The sequence below is a fragment of the Embiotoca jacksoni genome, unplaced genomic scaffold, assembly GCF_022577435.1.
Source record: "Embiotoca jacksoni isolate LCO1_2020_lvr unplaced genomic scaffold, fEmbJac1.0.p SCAF_25, whole genome shotgun sequence".
Classification (NCBI taxonomy): Eukaryota; Metazoa; Chordata; class Actinopteri; family Embiotocidae; genus Embiotoca; species Embiotoca jacksoni.
In genome coordinates this window covers 5748620-5762028 of record NW_027185376.1, presented here as the reverse complement: position 1 = coordinate 5762028, position 13409 = coordinate 5748620, and the positions used below count along the sequence as shown (strand labels likewise).

Sequence of the window (13409 nt, the reverse complement as noted above, 5' to 3'; positions counted from 1 at the left end):
TGCTCTATATTCTGCTTTAAAATGAGTCAATAATTCATTTTTTTTTTTTGCACATGCAGTCACACAGCCTTGTGTGAGGTGAGAAAATGCTATATATTTTTCCTCCTGAATTGTTTGCATTGTGTTGTGCAGCTCACCCTATATCAGCTGTTATCAAATTATGTTTGAGTGTGTGGTTCAGGGAGGGGTGGTTTGTTATGCATTTTTTATTCCAAACTCTGTCTGCAAACAAAATTTCACTCACAGATTGATAAAGACATTTGAATTGAATTAAACCAAATAGAAGTCAGCAATAATGGAATGTGGCCTTTTTTCTTATTATCCTTTATCTTTCCAAAAGGAGAAAAGCAAACCAACTGTCGCCTTTCTGTGTGTTGTCCTTCTCATTTTCGCACACTGACTAATCCCATTGTCTTTTTCTGTAGGTTTAGAGTGGGTGGCGAAAGCTGCTTGATCTTCAGGAAATTCTATACATATTTACTTCTGGTTTTAAATAGAGTACTGCAGATTATCCTTCTATTATTTTAGTCTGTGATGCTACGTGATCATCCAGCAATTTATTTTCCACAAACTGGATGAAAATAAGAAACCTAGCATAACGGCAAAGCGTGAATTAGACACGCCTGTCCGCCACAGCAAAACGTGACCTAGCTACGCTTAGGGCTGTCCAGGTGTGAAACTTCCACGTTTTGTAAGCGTGAAACTTACACGCACGTAAATGTCACGTGATGAAGGATCATGCGACCGTCACGTTTTGCTGCGGTGGACAGGCGTGTCTATTTCACGCTTTGCCATGATAGCAGGTTGCAACAAAATCGCCATTATTTTTGGTATTATTTATTTATTTCCTATATGTTCTGCAGCCGGACGTCGGATCTGACCGCAGAGGTTTAAAGGATCTGCCCTTTCAAAAAGGAGAAACTCTTAAACCTCTGTGTTTTCAGCAAGAAATGTGTCCTCAAAACTCATTTAGCTCGTGCGCTGCCGTGTCCACGTTTTTTCTGTACGGGCTTTAGTCTCATGCAGCGGTCAGCAAGGTCCGAACAATTGGGAAAGCAGAGCATAGCAAAGATTGCAGGCGATATGCGTTCGCTCTCTGACACCGCAGCCGTGTGCTTTGCGAGGACAAGTAGGACAGAAAGTGTCTCTTTCTTTTCTTTCAGCCTCTCTCAGCAGAAAGCCGTGGACTTACTCGCTTTATCTTTGGCCTTACTTGAAGAGATCATTTGCGGCTCAGGACCCCGAAACATAAGCCAGCAGATCCACTTGTGGCTGCCGTAAGAAAGAGGATAACAGAGGGAGGAGGGAGTGCTGGTGGAGTGTGTGTCCACCCCTCCCCCCCCCCACACCCCTCCCACCACCACCCCACCAGCTCATGTCTTACACAGGAAGCAGAGAGGAACCATCTGGTTCCCCCCCCACCCCACCCCTCCCCAAGAGGGAAGACACCCCTACTCCCCTTTATGTTTATCTCCACATGGTTGAATCAGTCAAGGTAAGTGCCTCTTATTTCTACTGTACTGTGTAAACCAAACAGCCGGTGGGTCAAATAATGTAGTCTTTTTTTTTTTTTAGCTATTCAGCGTAGAGATTATTTTCCTTAAACAGCAATTACAACTCCACTCCACCTTAATGATTTGAGAGGAAAGAAATGGTCCAGATTTTAGTCAGTAAATTGCATTTCCCTCTTTTTTTTTCCAGATGATCCTGCTATTTGCCGTCGTCCTGTTATTGTGCTGCAGAGACGACGCCACAGGAACACGAGGTGGGTCAATACTTTTTCTCATTGAGAATGCCATGAAAGTAAACCATCTCATTATTCTTCCTACTCAGAAATTCTCATTTAGATTGTAGCCTGGATCCCGCTAGTTGTTTGCCACTCAAAATTTGCACCTGTCATATCTTCAGGGCTGAGCAGGCTCTGCTTTAAATGCAGTGTGGATTCAAACGTGGTGGGACAGCAGGTGGACATGTCTTCACTTCTGTGGGGCATTTCAGCAGAGTGTAACGCTGATTAAACAAAATGGGTTCGAACCAAATTTAAAGAAAAGTGTTGACATTTTGGAAAACAATGTGTTTTACTGAACTCCACACACACAAAAAAAGGATGTTGATATTTTAAAGTAAGAGCCGTTTCGAATGCAATAAAAAGCCACTCTCACAATATCCCTGATCTTTACTTAAAGGAACAGTTCAACATTTTGGAAAATTCACTTATTTGCTTTTTTGCGGAGAGTTAGATCAAATATTGACGTCTGTATGATATGGAGCTGCAGCAAAAGGTAACAAACGATCAAAGGTAACTAAAGTCTGTGTCTGCTGCATGTGAAACAGGTGTGATAGATGTGTATAGATGTCCAGTGTGGCTGGATGGAGTCCACGCAGCCTGCAGAGTGATTCAGATCACATATTGGCTTCAAATAGAATTTGTGAGGTTGTATTTTTGATGCGGAAAGTTGAGTTCATTGCATCGTTTTCAGACTTTGAGAACCGCGTTGCTCGGAACCGGCTTCCATGATTGAAAAGTTCGGAAACAAAAACTCAAGAGAAAAAGAGAATCCGATTTGAAGTAACTTCCCACGAAATCACCAAAACTAGCAAAACTTCACCCGTACAGATTTACACATTTATTGTGGTGGGCAAGTTTTTTTAATTTTTTTTTATGCTGTCTTCTGTTCTGCCTCCAAACCATTCAGATCACGAATGCCAAAGTCAAGGGGTCAGGAGCTGTGGAGAGTGTCTGGCAGCTGGGCCACACTGTGCTTGGTGTGCTGAGGGGGTGAGTGGCCTCGGAAAAGCTCCATGACTTATTTTTGTGAAGAGATCACAGTCAGCGCAACAGTGTGTACATTTTAGGGCCACAAAGAACTTTCTCAATGCTCCGTTCAGTTCCTCTAACAGTGTGATGCTTATTAGGAAAGGCAATAATATTTTAATGAACTAATTTTTTGTGCAAAGCCTTTCTCAGTAATTTAATTGATCATAAAACTTACGGTACAAATGTAAATATAAAATGTGCAACCCGGTATCACGCCAGAGCGTGAAATAGACACGCCCATCCGCTACAGCAAAACGTGATATAGCTACGCTTAGCGATGTCTAGACGTGACAGCTACATGTTAGTAGTGATTTCTAGAAAATGAAACCTGCTGCATGGTTTCAACCATGTAACTTACAGAAAAACAAAACCATTAGCAGAAGCGGGTTAAAAAAAAAAGTTAATGATGATAACAATGCCACAAATCCTCCACTAATACGACAAAAAAAATCTGTTGCAACACCACGGTCACATGATCCTCTGTTTAGAGGACATTTGCATGCGTGTAACTTTCACTTCTACAAAGCGTGTAACAGACACGCCAGTCGACTACAGCAAAACGTGTAAGTGTCATGCCTTGAAATCGCCAATTGTAGCTATTTCACATTTTGCTGTAGTGGACATGCGTATCTATTTTACGCTCTGGCGTGATACTTGGTTGGAGTTTGACTTACTGTAAAATATTTAAACGATTTAGGAAAGTCAGCAGTGGATGGTTTAAAGTTTGTGTATTCTGTAAACATTCTGCTACAGCAATAATAAAACTGGAGAAAAACTAGGACATTTTTTAATTAATAGTTCAAACTGAGCATATATGGTGAGAAAAACCCTGTAAAATTGAGAAAATCATGCTTCTCTGATGTGACGTGTTGATATTATGTGTTAATAATAACTGGTGTTATATTTGACACATCATCACATCGTCATTTACATGCGGTGTTTAACATTCATGCGAGCATGGTATGCTGTCAGAACAAAAAATGCCATAAAAAGCAAAAGTTGAAAAGGGCAATTGTTTGGAAGTGTTGAATCTGTGTGTGAGTTTTAATGGCATTTATTTGCATATTGAAAGATGTTGTGAGCAAAAAGAGAAGAAATACACACAAACACACGCATGCTGCTTTTAATCATGACATTCATATTCTTTGTATATCACAGTAATTAATTGACAATTCTTCATGCAAATTGTTGTTTTTCACTCCAGCTGCCGTGTTATTTAGTCTTAGCTGTCTGAGAACATTTCATTTTCAGCATTTCTTTTTTGTTGTTTTGTTTTTTTTAAGGGGTGGGAGTTGTTATATGGGGCTGAAGTGAACCTAAAACTTGTGCGAAGAGTTTTCTAGAAGTGGGCCAGCACATATGGGAGCGCTGCGACACAGCCGGGGCGCTGCTGAGGAGGGGCTGTCCTTTGGATCACCTGGAGGACCCCAGAGGTTCCACCGTCCTTCTACAGAACCGCAAGATCACCTCTCACCCTCCAGGGCGAAGACGTCAGCGGTGGCACGGACAGGTGACCCAACTGCAGCCTCAGACCGTCCGGCTGCGCCTCAGGCCAGGTGGGTGCTGTAGGTAGAAATATATACGTATCGGATCCACCTCTCGTTTGTGATCACAGAGGAACTGGTTTCTCTCGCTGTCTCCAGAGTGACGGTCACAGTGGTCCACTGAAATTCAAGTGCTGATAGTGTCGGGGAAGAATGACCAACTGATAATAGTATGGTACACAACGTATAAGTTTCCTCAGGCTGCGCTGCCTTAAGAAGTCTTGCTATTACAATTGTAATGAGATTTTTGTGGAGGGGTATTATGCAGGGCCATGGCTACAAATCCTCTAACAACCTGCACCCACAAAAGAAACTAAAGAAATCATTTTTTTTTTTACATATTATTTTGAAAGTGGAAAAATGCCATTTTCTGTTACTTTCAGCTCCCTAAATGGTGATCGAAATGATATGAGCCTTCTCCATTAAGTCAGGAATTTAATTCTGCGGAAGAAATAAATCATTTTATTAACTTTTTTTTTTTTTTTTTTGCACAAACCCACAAAACCCCAAAATACAGACCCTTAAAGAATGTTTTAATCAGACTTGGAAAAACTTTCTGTGTGTGATTTGTGTGCTTTCACGGACTCCTCTTCGTGACCTCGCTGTTATGGCGGTGGTGTTGTGTTTCCAAAAAAGAATTATTTCCCCTCGGCAGGCGAACCCCAGAGCTTTGAGGTGAAGTTCAAACGCGTGGAGGACTACCCCATAGACCTGTACTACCTGATGGATCTGTCCTTCTCCATGGAGGACGACCTGCCCAATGTCAAGAAGCTGGGGGCCGACCTCATGGCCGAAATGAGGAACACCACCAGCGACTTCAGAATCGGTCTGTCTGCCTCGATTTCAGCCTCCCCCTATTTTTTCACCCTGAAATGTAGGCTGTCATAAAAAAAAAATTCTTATAACTTTTTATAACTCCATTCTCCTTTTTATGGAATACCCTTGTGTCACATTCACACAGTTACACACCTGGGAGCTGCCCAGTACAATCATAATCTTACCGTTGGCCACTGAGCAGCACCACTGGAGCGATCGGGGGATTAAGTGCTTTGCTCAAGGACAACTTGTAACCGTTGAGAGAAGGGAGGACATTAGTTATTCCATTCCCCCCCCTTCTTCAGTTTTATAATCACTCCTTAAAACTTTGTGCTACTTCTTACGCCCCCCTCCATTCGTTTTCCACTCCCCCCCCCAAAAAAAAGGCTTCGGTGCGTTCGTGGACAAGACGGTGATGCCATACATCAGCATGGCGCGGGACATGCTCCGAAACCCCTGCAAGAGGACCGAGCCGTGGCCCTGCGCGCCTCCCTTCACCTACCGCCACGTCCTGAGCCTCACTGCCGACGGGAGCCTCTTCGCGGAGCTGGTCGGGGGGCAGCGGATCTCCGGCAACCTGGATTCGCCAGAGGGTGGGCTGGATGCCCTGATGCAGGCCGCCGTGTGTGAGGTAATGTGAGGAAGCCCAGCAGGGGAGCGGGACTGCAACACAGGGATTGTTGTGATTTTTTTTTTGTGGGTTTTGTGGGCGTTAACGTGGAGGAAGTGGAAAGACTGCAAACAATAGATGAGAGAGCTATTTCAGAATACTAAGCTTCCTTTGGGAAACCGCACCAGTCAGTTTTTGGGGCGTATTTTTTCGATCCATTCTGAATTTTCAAATATGAAAAATTTGACTTTATAATTTCATACTGGCAGGTTGTTAAATTAAAGCCCTAAAGAGCATGAAGGCATAAAGTATTACTCATCCACAGTTATTTGATTACAAGCAGAAAGGTAATTCTTTTCCCTGTCAGACACAAACCTCTTTGGTGTTCTTCGCTCGCAGGAGCAGATCGGCTGGAGGAACGTGACTCGTCTGCTGGTGTTCTCCACGGACGCTGGTTTCCACTTTGCTGGAGATGGAAAATTGGGCGGCATCGTGCTTCCCAACGATGGAAAGTGTCACCTGCAGAAAAACGTGTACACCAGAGGAAACTCCCAGGTTTGCTCCTAAAAATGGATCGTATTTAAAGTCCCACGATTGTATCACAGAACCGAATCAGGTGGCTTCATGTCGAGTGACGGGAGGACATTCGCAGTGACACATCCATAAAGAATCAAACTCTAAATCTGCAGCTCCACAGAACCTTTTATCCTCTCATAGAGGCGACCTCGGGTTTAATGCTGTAACCGATAATTAGTTAAGTTTAGAGGACTATAAACACATTTACAATACTATTTTCTTCTATTTCACAAAAGGGTTCCACCATCCAAAAACATGTCAGGTTAATTGGTGATTTTTAATTGTAAGAGTGAATGTGAGCGTGCTCGTCTGTTTCCGTCTTCCTGTTCTAACAAAGTTAGCACGTAGCTGAAAAAGAAGCGGATTCTCCAACAGCTACAGACAAATATATCTTTTTGGGGATTAATAGAGACCCGGCGAGAGCTAAAAGGAGAGTAAACACCAGATTTCCATTCATTATAGCCAGACCAAAACACGATTTTAATAAGTTAATAATGCTACAGCTTGTCTGCAAGCTCTCCTCGCTTCTGGGAAACAACTGATTAATGCAGCTTTGTAATCACTGATATTCCCAGGTAAAGAGTGAAGCTTGAGCTCAGCAGACCAAACAGTCACCAGCTATGGGTGGATGGTTTATCCTTTATGGACCAGATATTGCAGCGGCGTACTAAATTGATTCCCGTCTGCAATCCTGGCAGTGAAATAAGGGGGTCTGCTGTGGACAGAAGTCAAAGACAGTGATTTAAAGGTCAGAATCAACAGCACGGTTCGCTGGGTAAAGAAGATGCTGACGGGCACACCCTGATGGGAAACAGCTGCACTGTCTGTGGAGTAATTCAAACCAAAGCTCTCATCTCTTAATCTCACTTGTGTATCGATGGCTAGCTGCTTGTCTGTGTGTGTGTGTGTGTGTGTGTGCTGGAAGAGGATGCTATTTTCTTCTTCCTGCTTGTGAGTCTTTATCCTTGTGTGGTAAACATCCAAACAGGTCTCTCATTAGGCTCATGAGAGCGTTATGTGTCCTGACCTCATTCCAGTCACAGGCAGCTGACAGGCGGAGTGACTGCGGCTGCATTATTAATCTATTTCTGTCTGGATAAATGGCCGCCCAGGTCGGGAAATGGATGCGCGAGATGCAGGTGTCACTCCTCTCTGAATGGTACTTATTTATCTGTTTGGAGCAAATGGAAAGTCTGTCAGGGAGAGTGAATGAGATGAGCAATCGGAGGAAGTTGTTAGATGGGAGGGGAAAGAGGGAGGACAGCGATAGCGGGAAGAGGGAGAGCGTGCTTAACTACTGATTACACATATATATATTCTGCTCTGACGGTTATGAGGTTTCACATCTGCCCCCTCCATCTCAGGACTATCCTTCGGTAGCTCACGTCGCCGAAACGTTGAGACAGAAGAACATCCAGATCATCTTCGCTGTCACCAAAGAAGTCACGCACTTGTACGAGGTACAGCCGGGGCCAACCTCTATTATTAATGATTTAACAGATGTGTTTCATGAATGTATACTTTGATGCTGTGGTTGTAGTGTAGTACTTCACATTTTAACCACTTTTAATGGAGCTTTTGCCCCTCGAAGTCCGCCATATTAAATCTTCATTGATTTCACTTTATCTAATAGCTCCTTCTAACTCCCGCTCTCCTGCATAAGTTTCCGAGATGTAAACAAGTATTTATCTAATATAATTGCAAAACAAGTATTATGGGTAATTTGGCTGCAAATGAAGTAACACTAAAATGTAACACTGGGCTACTGGCTAGCAGCACCGGATTACACAACAAGAAAAGTTAGAAATGGTGGTGCATTATTGGTAAAAAAAATAAAAAATAAAAAATAAAAATAAGCCTGAAAAGATCAGAATCTAACAATGTGTTATGTTGTTTTTCAAATGCCAGTGCAGCAGTGTGTCTCATCGACGTGGTTTTGGGTAAACGTGGAAGTCTGCAGGTGACAGGATCAGGCTTGTATCATTTATGTTCTCAACATGTTTTTGTTGACAAATACAAAAATATAGATGATAAACAGATTTATCCTTTTCCTGATGTATTCTGTGGAGGTCAATCAAATGAGGTAACATTGAAGGTGGGTTTTTTTTTTTTTTAATTTTTTTTGTATTCCAAATTCAATTTAATACTCAAATTTGACCACTTTGTGCCTAAAACTAACCTACGAGCATTCTGCAAAGTTATCCATGTGTTTATTATCGTTACCATGACGACAAAGGCCCAGTACATCCACCGGGTGGTACCGTCTATCAGTCATTTATGTCGTTATAACAAATGATGCATCGTTTAGCTGTAAGGACGCATTGGGAGTCATTGAAATCGACCAATTCTGTCCTTAAGGTGTGAGGACACGTTGACTGTCCTTGAGACGACCTTCTATCCGTCAGAGGTGGTGATTTTCGACGATGACTGATTCAAGTACCCGTGCTTGTTCAGTTCTTCTTTGCCACCGCAGTAACAGACAGGTTTTCTAGAAGGAGCAGCACGTAAAGCTGGCAGACTTGTCAACAAACACACACTCCGCTTATTAATTTATGTTGTGGATATTGTTGCTTTGCTGCAGGGCCTGAGAAGCATCTTCCCAAAGTGTGCCGTCGGAACGCTCTCCAACAACTCCCACAACATCCTGCAGATAATTGTCGAAGCCTACAATGTAAGTGAGGCAAGAAACTCCCTTCCTACAAAGGTCGTTATCCTCATGCGAGTAGCCTCGCTGACACCCTCCTCATCTTTTAAGAGGGTAACTGCTTTATTGACTGCAGGCACTGACCTCTGAAGTTGTTATGGAGAACGGCAAGCTGCCGGCGGGCTACCACATCTCTTACACTTCACGCTGTAAGGACGGCGGGCCGCGGCGAGGCGAACGGGGGAGGAGGTGCGCCGACATCTCCGTGGGTGACGAGGTGTGTGTGCTCGCATTGGCGGGCTCTGAGCGGGGTAAATTGTTTAAGTGCTCCTGTTGGCGTGTGGCCATTTCGCAGCGAAGCAACGGTAATGCTAATTATAATTACCTCATTAGTGCAGCATTACATTTGAGCTCAAGGATTTCTCACCTGACCTCTAGGTGAGCTTTAATGTCAGCATCACGGCGCCTCCGTGTGCGGCGGCCGCCTCACGACGACCATCCCGTGTCACCATTAAGCCCCAAGGCTACGGCGAAGAGGTTGAGGTCCTGCTGAGCCCCATATGCGAGTGCTCATGTCAAAAGGACAGGGTCCCACACAGTGCTTTGTGTAGCCATGGCAACGGCACTCTGGAGTGCGGTGTGTGCAGGTAGGTGAAGTAGCTTGATGGCATACATTTTTACCTAACCAGTCCAATTTGAAGCGATCCGGGGGGGAAAAGGGAAAAAACGAGCAACAAGATATTTTGTTTTTCCGCGTCGCAGGTGCAAAGAAGGGAGAGTCGGAACGTTTTGTGAATGCGACGATGAAGAGGAGTCGGGCGAGGCGCTTGACTCACACCTCTGTCGCCGTGGTAATGCATCAGAAGTATGCAGCGGACGCGGAGAGTGCGTTTGTGGGAGGTGTGCTTGTCGAAAGGGCGTCAGAAAGCCCAGCCGTGCCTACTACGGGCAGTTCTGTGAGTGCAGTGATTTGAGCTGCGATCAGCACCGAGGACTGCTGTGTGGAGGTAAAATACTGTGTCACATATTCCAAGAGCTGATTATGCAATATCCAAATTTTTTTTTTTGATTTAAAACTGTTTTGTCATGTGCTGCTGTCCCCAGGGCGCGGGAGGTGCGTGTGTGGCGCGTGCGTGTGTCTCCCAGCGTTCGGCGGCCGAGCGTGCGAGTGTCCTCTCGGCTTGGAGTCTTGTCTGTCTCGGGATGGACAGATCTGCGGGGGCAGAGGGGACTGCCGCTGCGGCGCCTGCATTTGCCATGACAACCGCTTCCAGGGCCCGACCTGCGAGCTTTGCCCTTCCTGCCCCGGTGTCTGCACCTCGCACAGGTGTTATAACCTTATTATTATTGCTTAAATGGCGTGTGGAAGTTTTACATTCCTGTCTCTAATCTCTTCAAAAACTATTTTTTTTTTTTTTTTTTATATATAATCATGAACTCGGCACATTGCATTTAACAAATCCCCCGCCCCCCCCCCCCCCCCCCCAAAAAAAAAAAAAGATAACAGAGTACGTCATTGTCCCTTCGTTTCGATGTCCATACTACGGTACTATTTAGTATGCCACAAAAAGATTTAGTACGTCCCAATACGTAGTATGTTAAACAAAAGTACCAGGGGGTCCTACAACATCCGGTTAAATCTTGCAGTATGCAGGCCAGCATGTGACTCTAAAAGGAAGCGTACTCATTCCAATGAATTAGTATGTCCCAATTGTACGCATACTACATGCAACAGTATGTACTTTGTAAGGGTAGCGGCAGTACCTACTTAAATCAAAAAGAAATAGTATGTGATGTACCTCGTTCTGATCATATTGACGTTTCTTCTTTCCGAAGGGAATGCATCTTGTGCCGGGCCTTTGCACTAGGCTTGAGTCTAAAGGAGTGCGAGGTGAAGTGTTCCCACCTGAATCTCACCTCGGTAAGGCAGACTGGTGTCTTAGCAACAGTTCCCAACTCTCCAGGCCTTCAGAGGTGTATGGAAATGGACACGGAGGGCTGCAGAGTGCACTTCCTGCTCAAGGCGGGAGAAAAAGGAGAACCCATCCGCGCTCATGTCGCTCTCGAAAGAGGTGAGCGGAGTCTCTGTTTTTTTTTTTTTTATGACTGCACCAAAACCCCGACATAAAAATTCTGTAATTAAAGACGCCTGAGGGATTTTTGTTTTATATAAAAATGTATCTACAAAGTCAGTCCATCCAGCAACACTTATCTCCTCGTTTAAATCCCTTATGTGTCCTTTTTGCTTGTGATGTCAAACACTAACATTATGTTAATTTGTCTGTGTATTCTGTTACCTACTTTATGTTATTTATTTCTCTTCTAAAAACTTTAAAAAAAAAAAAAACAGGACAATATGTGTGTGATGAAGAGCCGTGGTGTTTTATTTTTCTTTGTCTGTCAAGAATGCCCGGCGGGCCCGAATGTGATCCTGATTACCGCGGCGCTCTCAGGCTGTGTAGTGACGCTGGGTGTGGCCTCGCTGCTGCTATGGAAACTACTCACCAGCATCCACGACCGCAGGGAGTTCGCCCGCTTCCAGAGCGAGCTGGAGCAGAGACGCTGGAACAGGGTGAGCCTTCTGTCAGTGGCTGTCTGTCAAAAGGGCTGAAACAATAAAATGCTGCACTCGGTGACACTAGGACAGGTACATACTGACAAGCAACATAGTAAAAAACAAGCTGAATTTGGTACAGACCCAACTAAAGAAACAAAGTGAGAGCAATAGAAAAAGGCGTTACTTGAGAAATATCAGAAAATAACCACGTTATTAGATATATTGCATAAATATTAGAAAATAACCACATGTTCTTCCTTTTCTGTTGCAGAGGGACAACCCCATCTACAAGAGCGCCGTCACGACGGTCGTCAACCCGAAATATAAAGAGCAGTGATCGCACTGCCAATCTACTTTTCTTTTTTTTTTTTAAATCTCTGTTGTGTTGAAGCGCAGTGAAACAACAATCCTTTGTCTGAAACTGCTGTCAGCAGGCAGCCCAACTTATTTCACCGGAGGAAAACGGATGTGGATGTCTGACTTACTCTCCTTTGATCTCCATATGCAACCCCTGGACCGCCAGTCTCCAAGCCTTCCCCCTTGCACACACATACACACACAAACTGCTATGAGATTAGTTGTCTGTGGGATACATGCAAAGTTAATGCCCTCACATTTAAAAAATAAAAAAAAAAATCCACAAAGGCTAATTGCATATAGGCTTTTGGATGCAGGGAAGATCTCCAGTATGTGCTGACAGTTGGGCTCAGCTGTGTAACTCGGGTCTCTAAAGAGGGAGATAGTGAGGTGAGCGTTCTGCCATCATGCATTGTAATTCCAGTGGAGGCGCTGGGTCTTTAAACGTGTGTCTCCACTGCCCTCTAGATGAGAGCGGAAGAAAGTGTCCTGCTGCTGGATATGAGATGAAGCAGCCCACCCCCCCCCCCACCCCCGATTCATTTACAGTTCACCACGGAGGATGCTATTTTTTTTTAAAATTTTGTATACCAACCAAAAGCCAGACTCGCCCGAGCTTTTTGCATTCCAGCAGACACGCGTGAATTTGTCAAACAGATATACAGATATACTGGAAGTGACATACTAATACTGTAAAAACTTTAAACAACCAAATTGTGTGTGTGTGTGTGTGTGTGCCGACCACTTTGCCGGCGCACTGGGCTGCGTCGAGTAAAACGCAGAGTAACAATGGGATGTTTCGGATCTAAATGGATATTAGGGTTTTTTTTCCACTGCCTTACAGATGGCTGCTGATGACCTTGCTGGGAGAGTCGAGCAAAACCATATTAATCATAGCGACGCCTCCTCCACTCCTGGAGTCACCGGGCAGGCGTGCATGCAGCTTTAGTGGGTGGTGGGAGGCGGCGGTGGTGGTGAAGCATCACACAAAATGACTCCATATGCTTCCACTATGCAGCATTTTCTCTCTCTCTCTCTTTCTCTCTCTCTCTCTTTTTTTTTCTGCCTGATCGTTAAAAAAAAAAAAAAAAAAAAAAAGAAGAAGTGTGGTGCAAATATCAACAGCATCAGAGGAGGCAGCAGAGGCAGCCCTGCCCTGCGACAAGACAAGGAGGGGAGGGTGACCGGCCCTGGAGACTATTACATAACCAAATACTGCAACCATAATAAAATTAAAAAAAAATACTGTATATCTGATTTATTGTATGTCAATGAGAGGCTTAAATAAATGTGTAAAAATACAAATTTAAATGGCTGTCTTTTATTTGTAACTATATTTAAATTCCAAAATGTATTATTTACGTGTAGCCTTTGCTCTACAATCCTACTAATTTAAAGGGAATATTTGAACTCCTTTATCATTAATTACAGTCGCTATGATGATTGTATTCTTTTCGTGTTACCGTTGTTGTTGTTGTTGTTGTTCG

At 44.0% G+C, this 13409-nt stretch overlaps 1 protein-coding gene across 2 annotated transcripts; it reads left to right on the top strand.

Moving 5' to 3' along the window:
• Window positions 1-1666: 1666 nt before the first annotated feature.
• On the top strand, window positions 1667-13206 carry LOC138204485 (integrin beta-1-like). Of its 2 annotated transcripts, XM_069159790.1 has the most exons (15): window positions 1667-1765; window positions 2697-2779; window positions 4152-4374; window positions 5018-5188; window positions 5565-5809; window positions 6188-6343; window positions 7729-7824; window positions 8946-9035; window positions 9145-9285; window positions 9447-9655; window positions 9771-10015; window positions 10113-10335; window positions 10845-11080; window positions 11414-11580; window positions 11837-13206. In XM_069159790.1, exons 1-15 carry the CDS (start codon window positions 1702-1704, stop codon window positions 11900-11902), a joined length of 2415 nt encoding a protein of 804 aa, XP_069015891.1. In that variant the 5' UTR covers window positions 1667-1701; the 3' UTR covers window positions 11903-13206. The 2 variants fall into 2 exon arrangements, with proteins under 2 accessions (XP_069015891.1, XP_069015892.1); XM_069159791.1 differs by lacking the exons at window positions 1667-1765; window positions 2697-2779 and having other exon boundaries at window positions 4291-4374; window positions 4999-5188.
• Window positions 13207-13409: the final 203 nt, after the last annotated feature.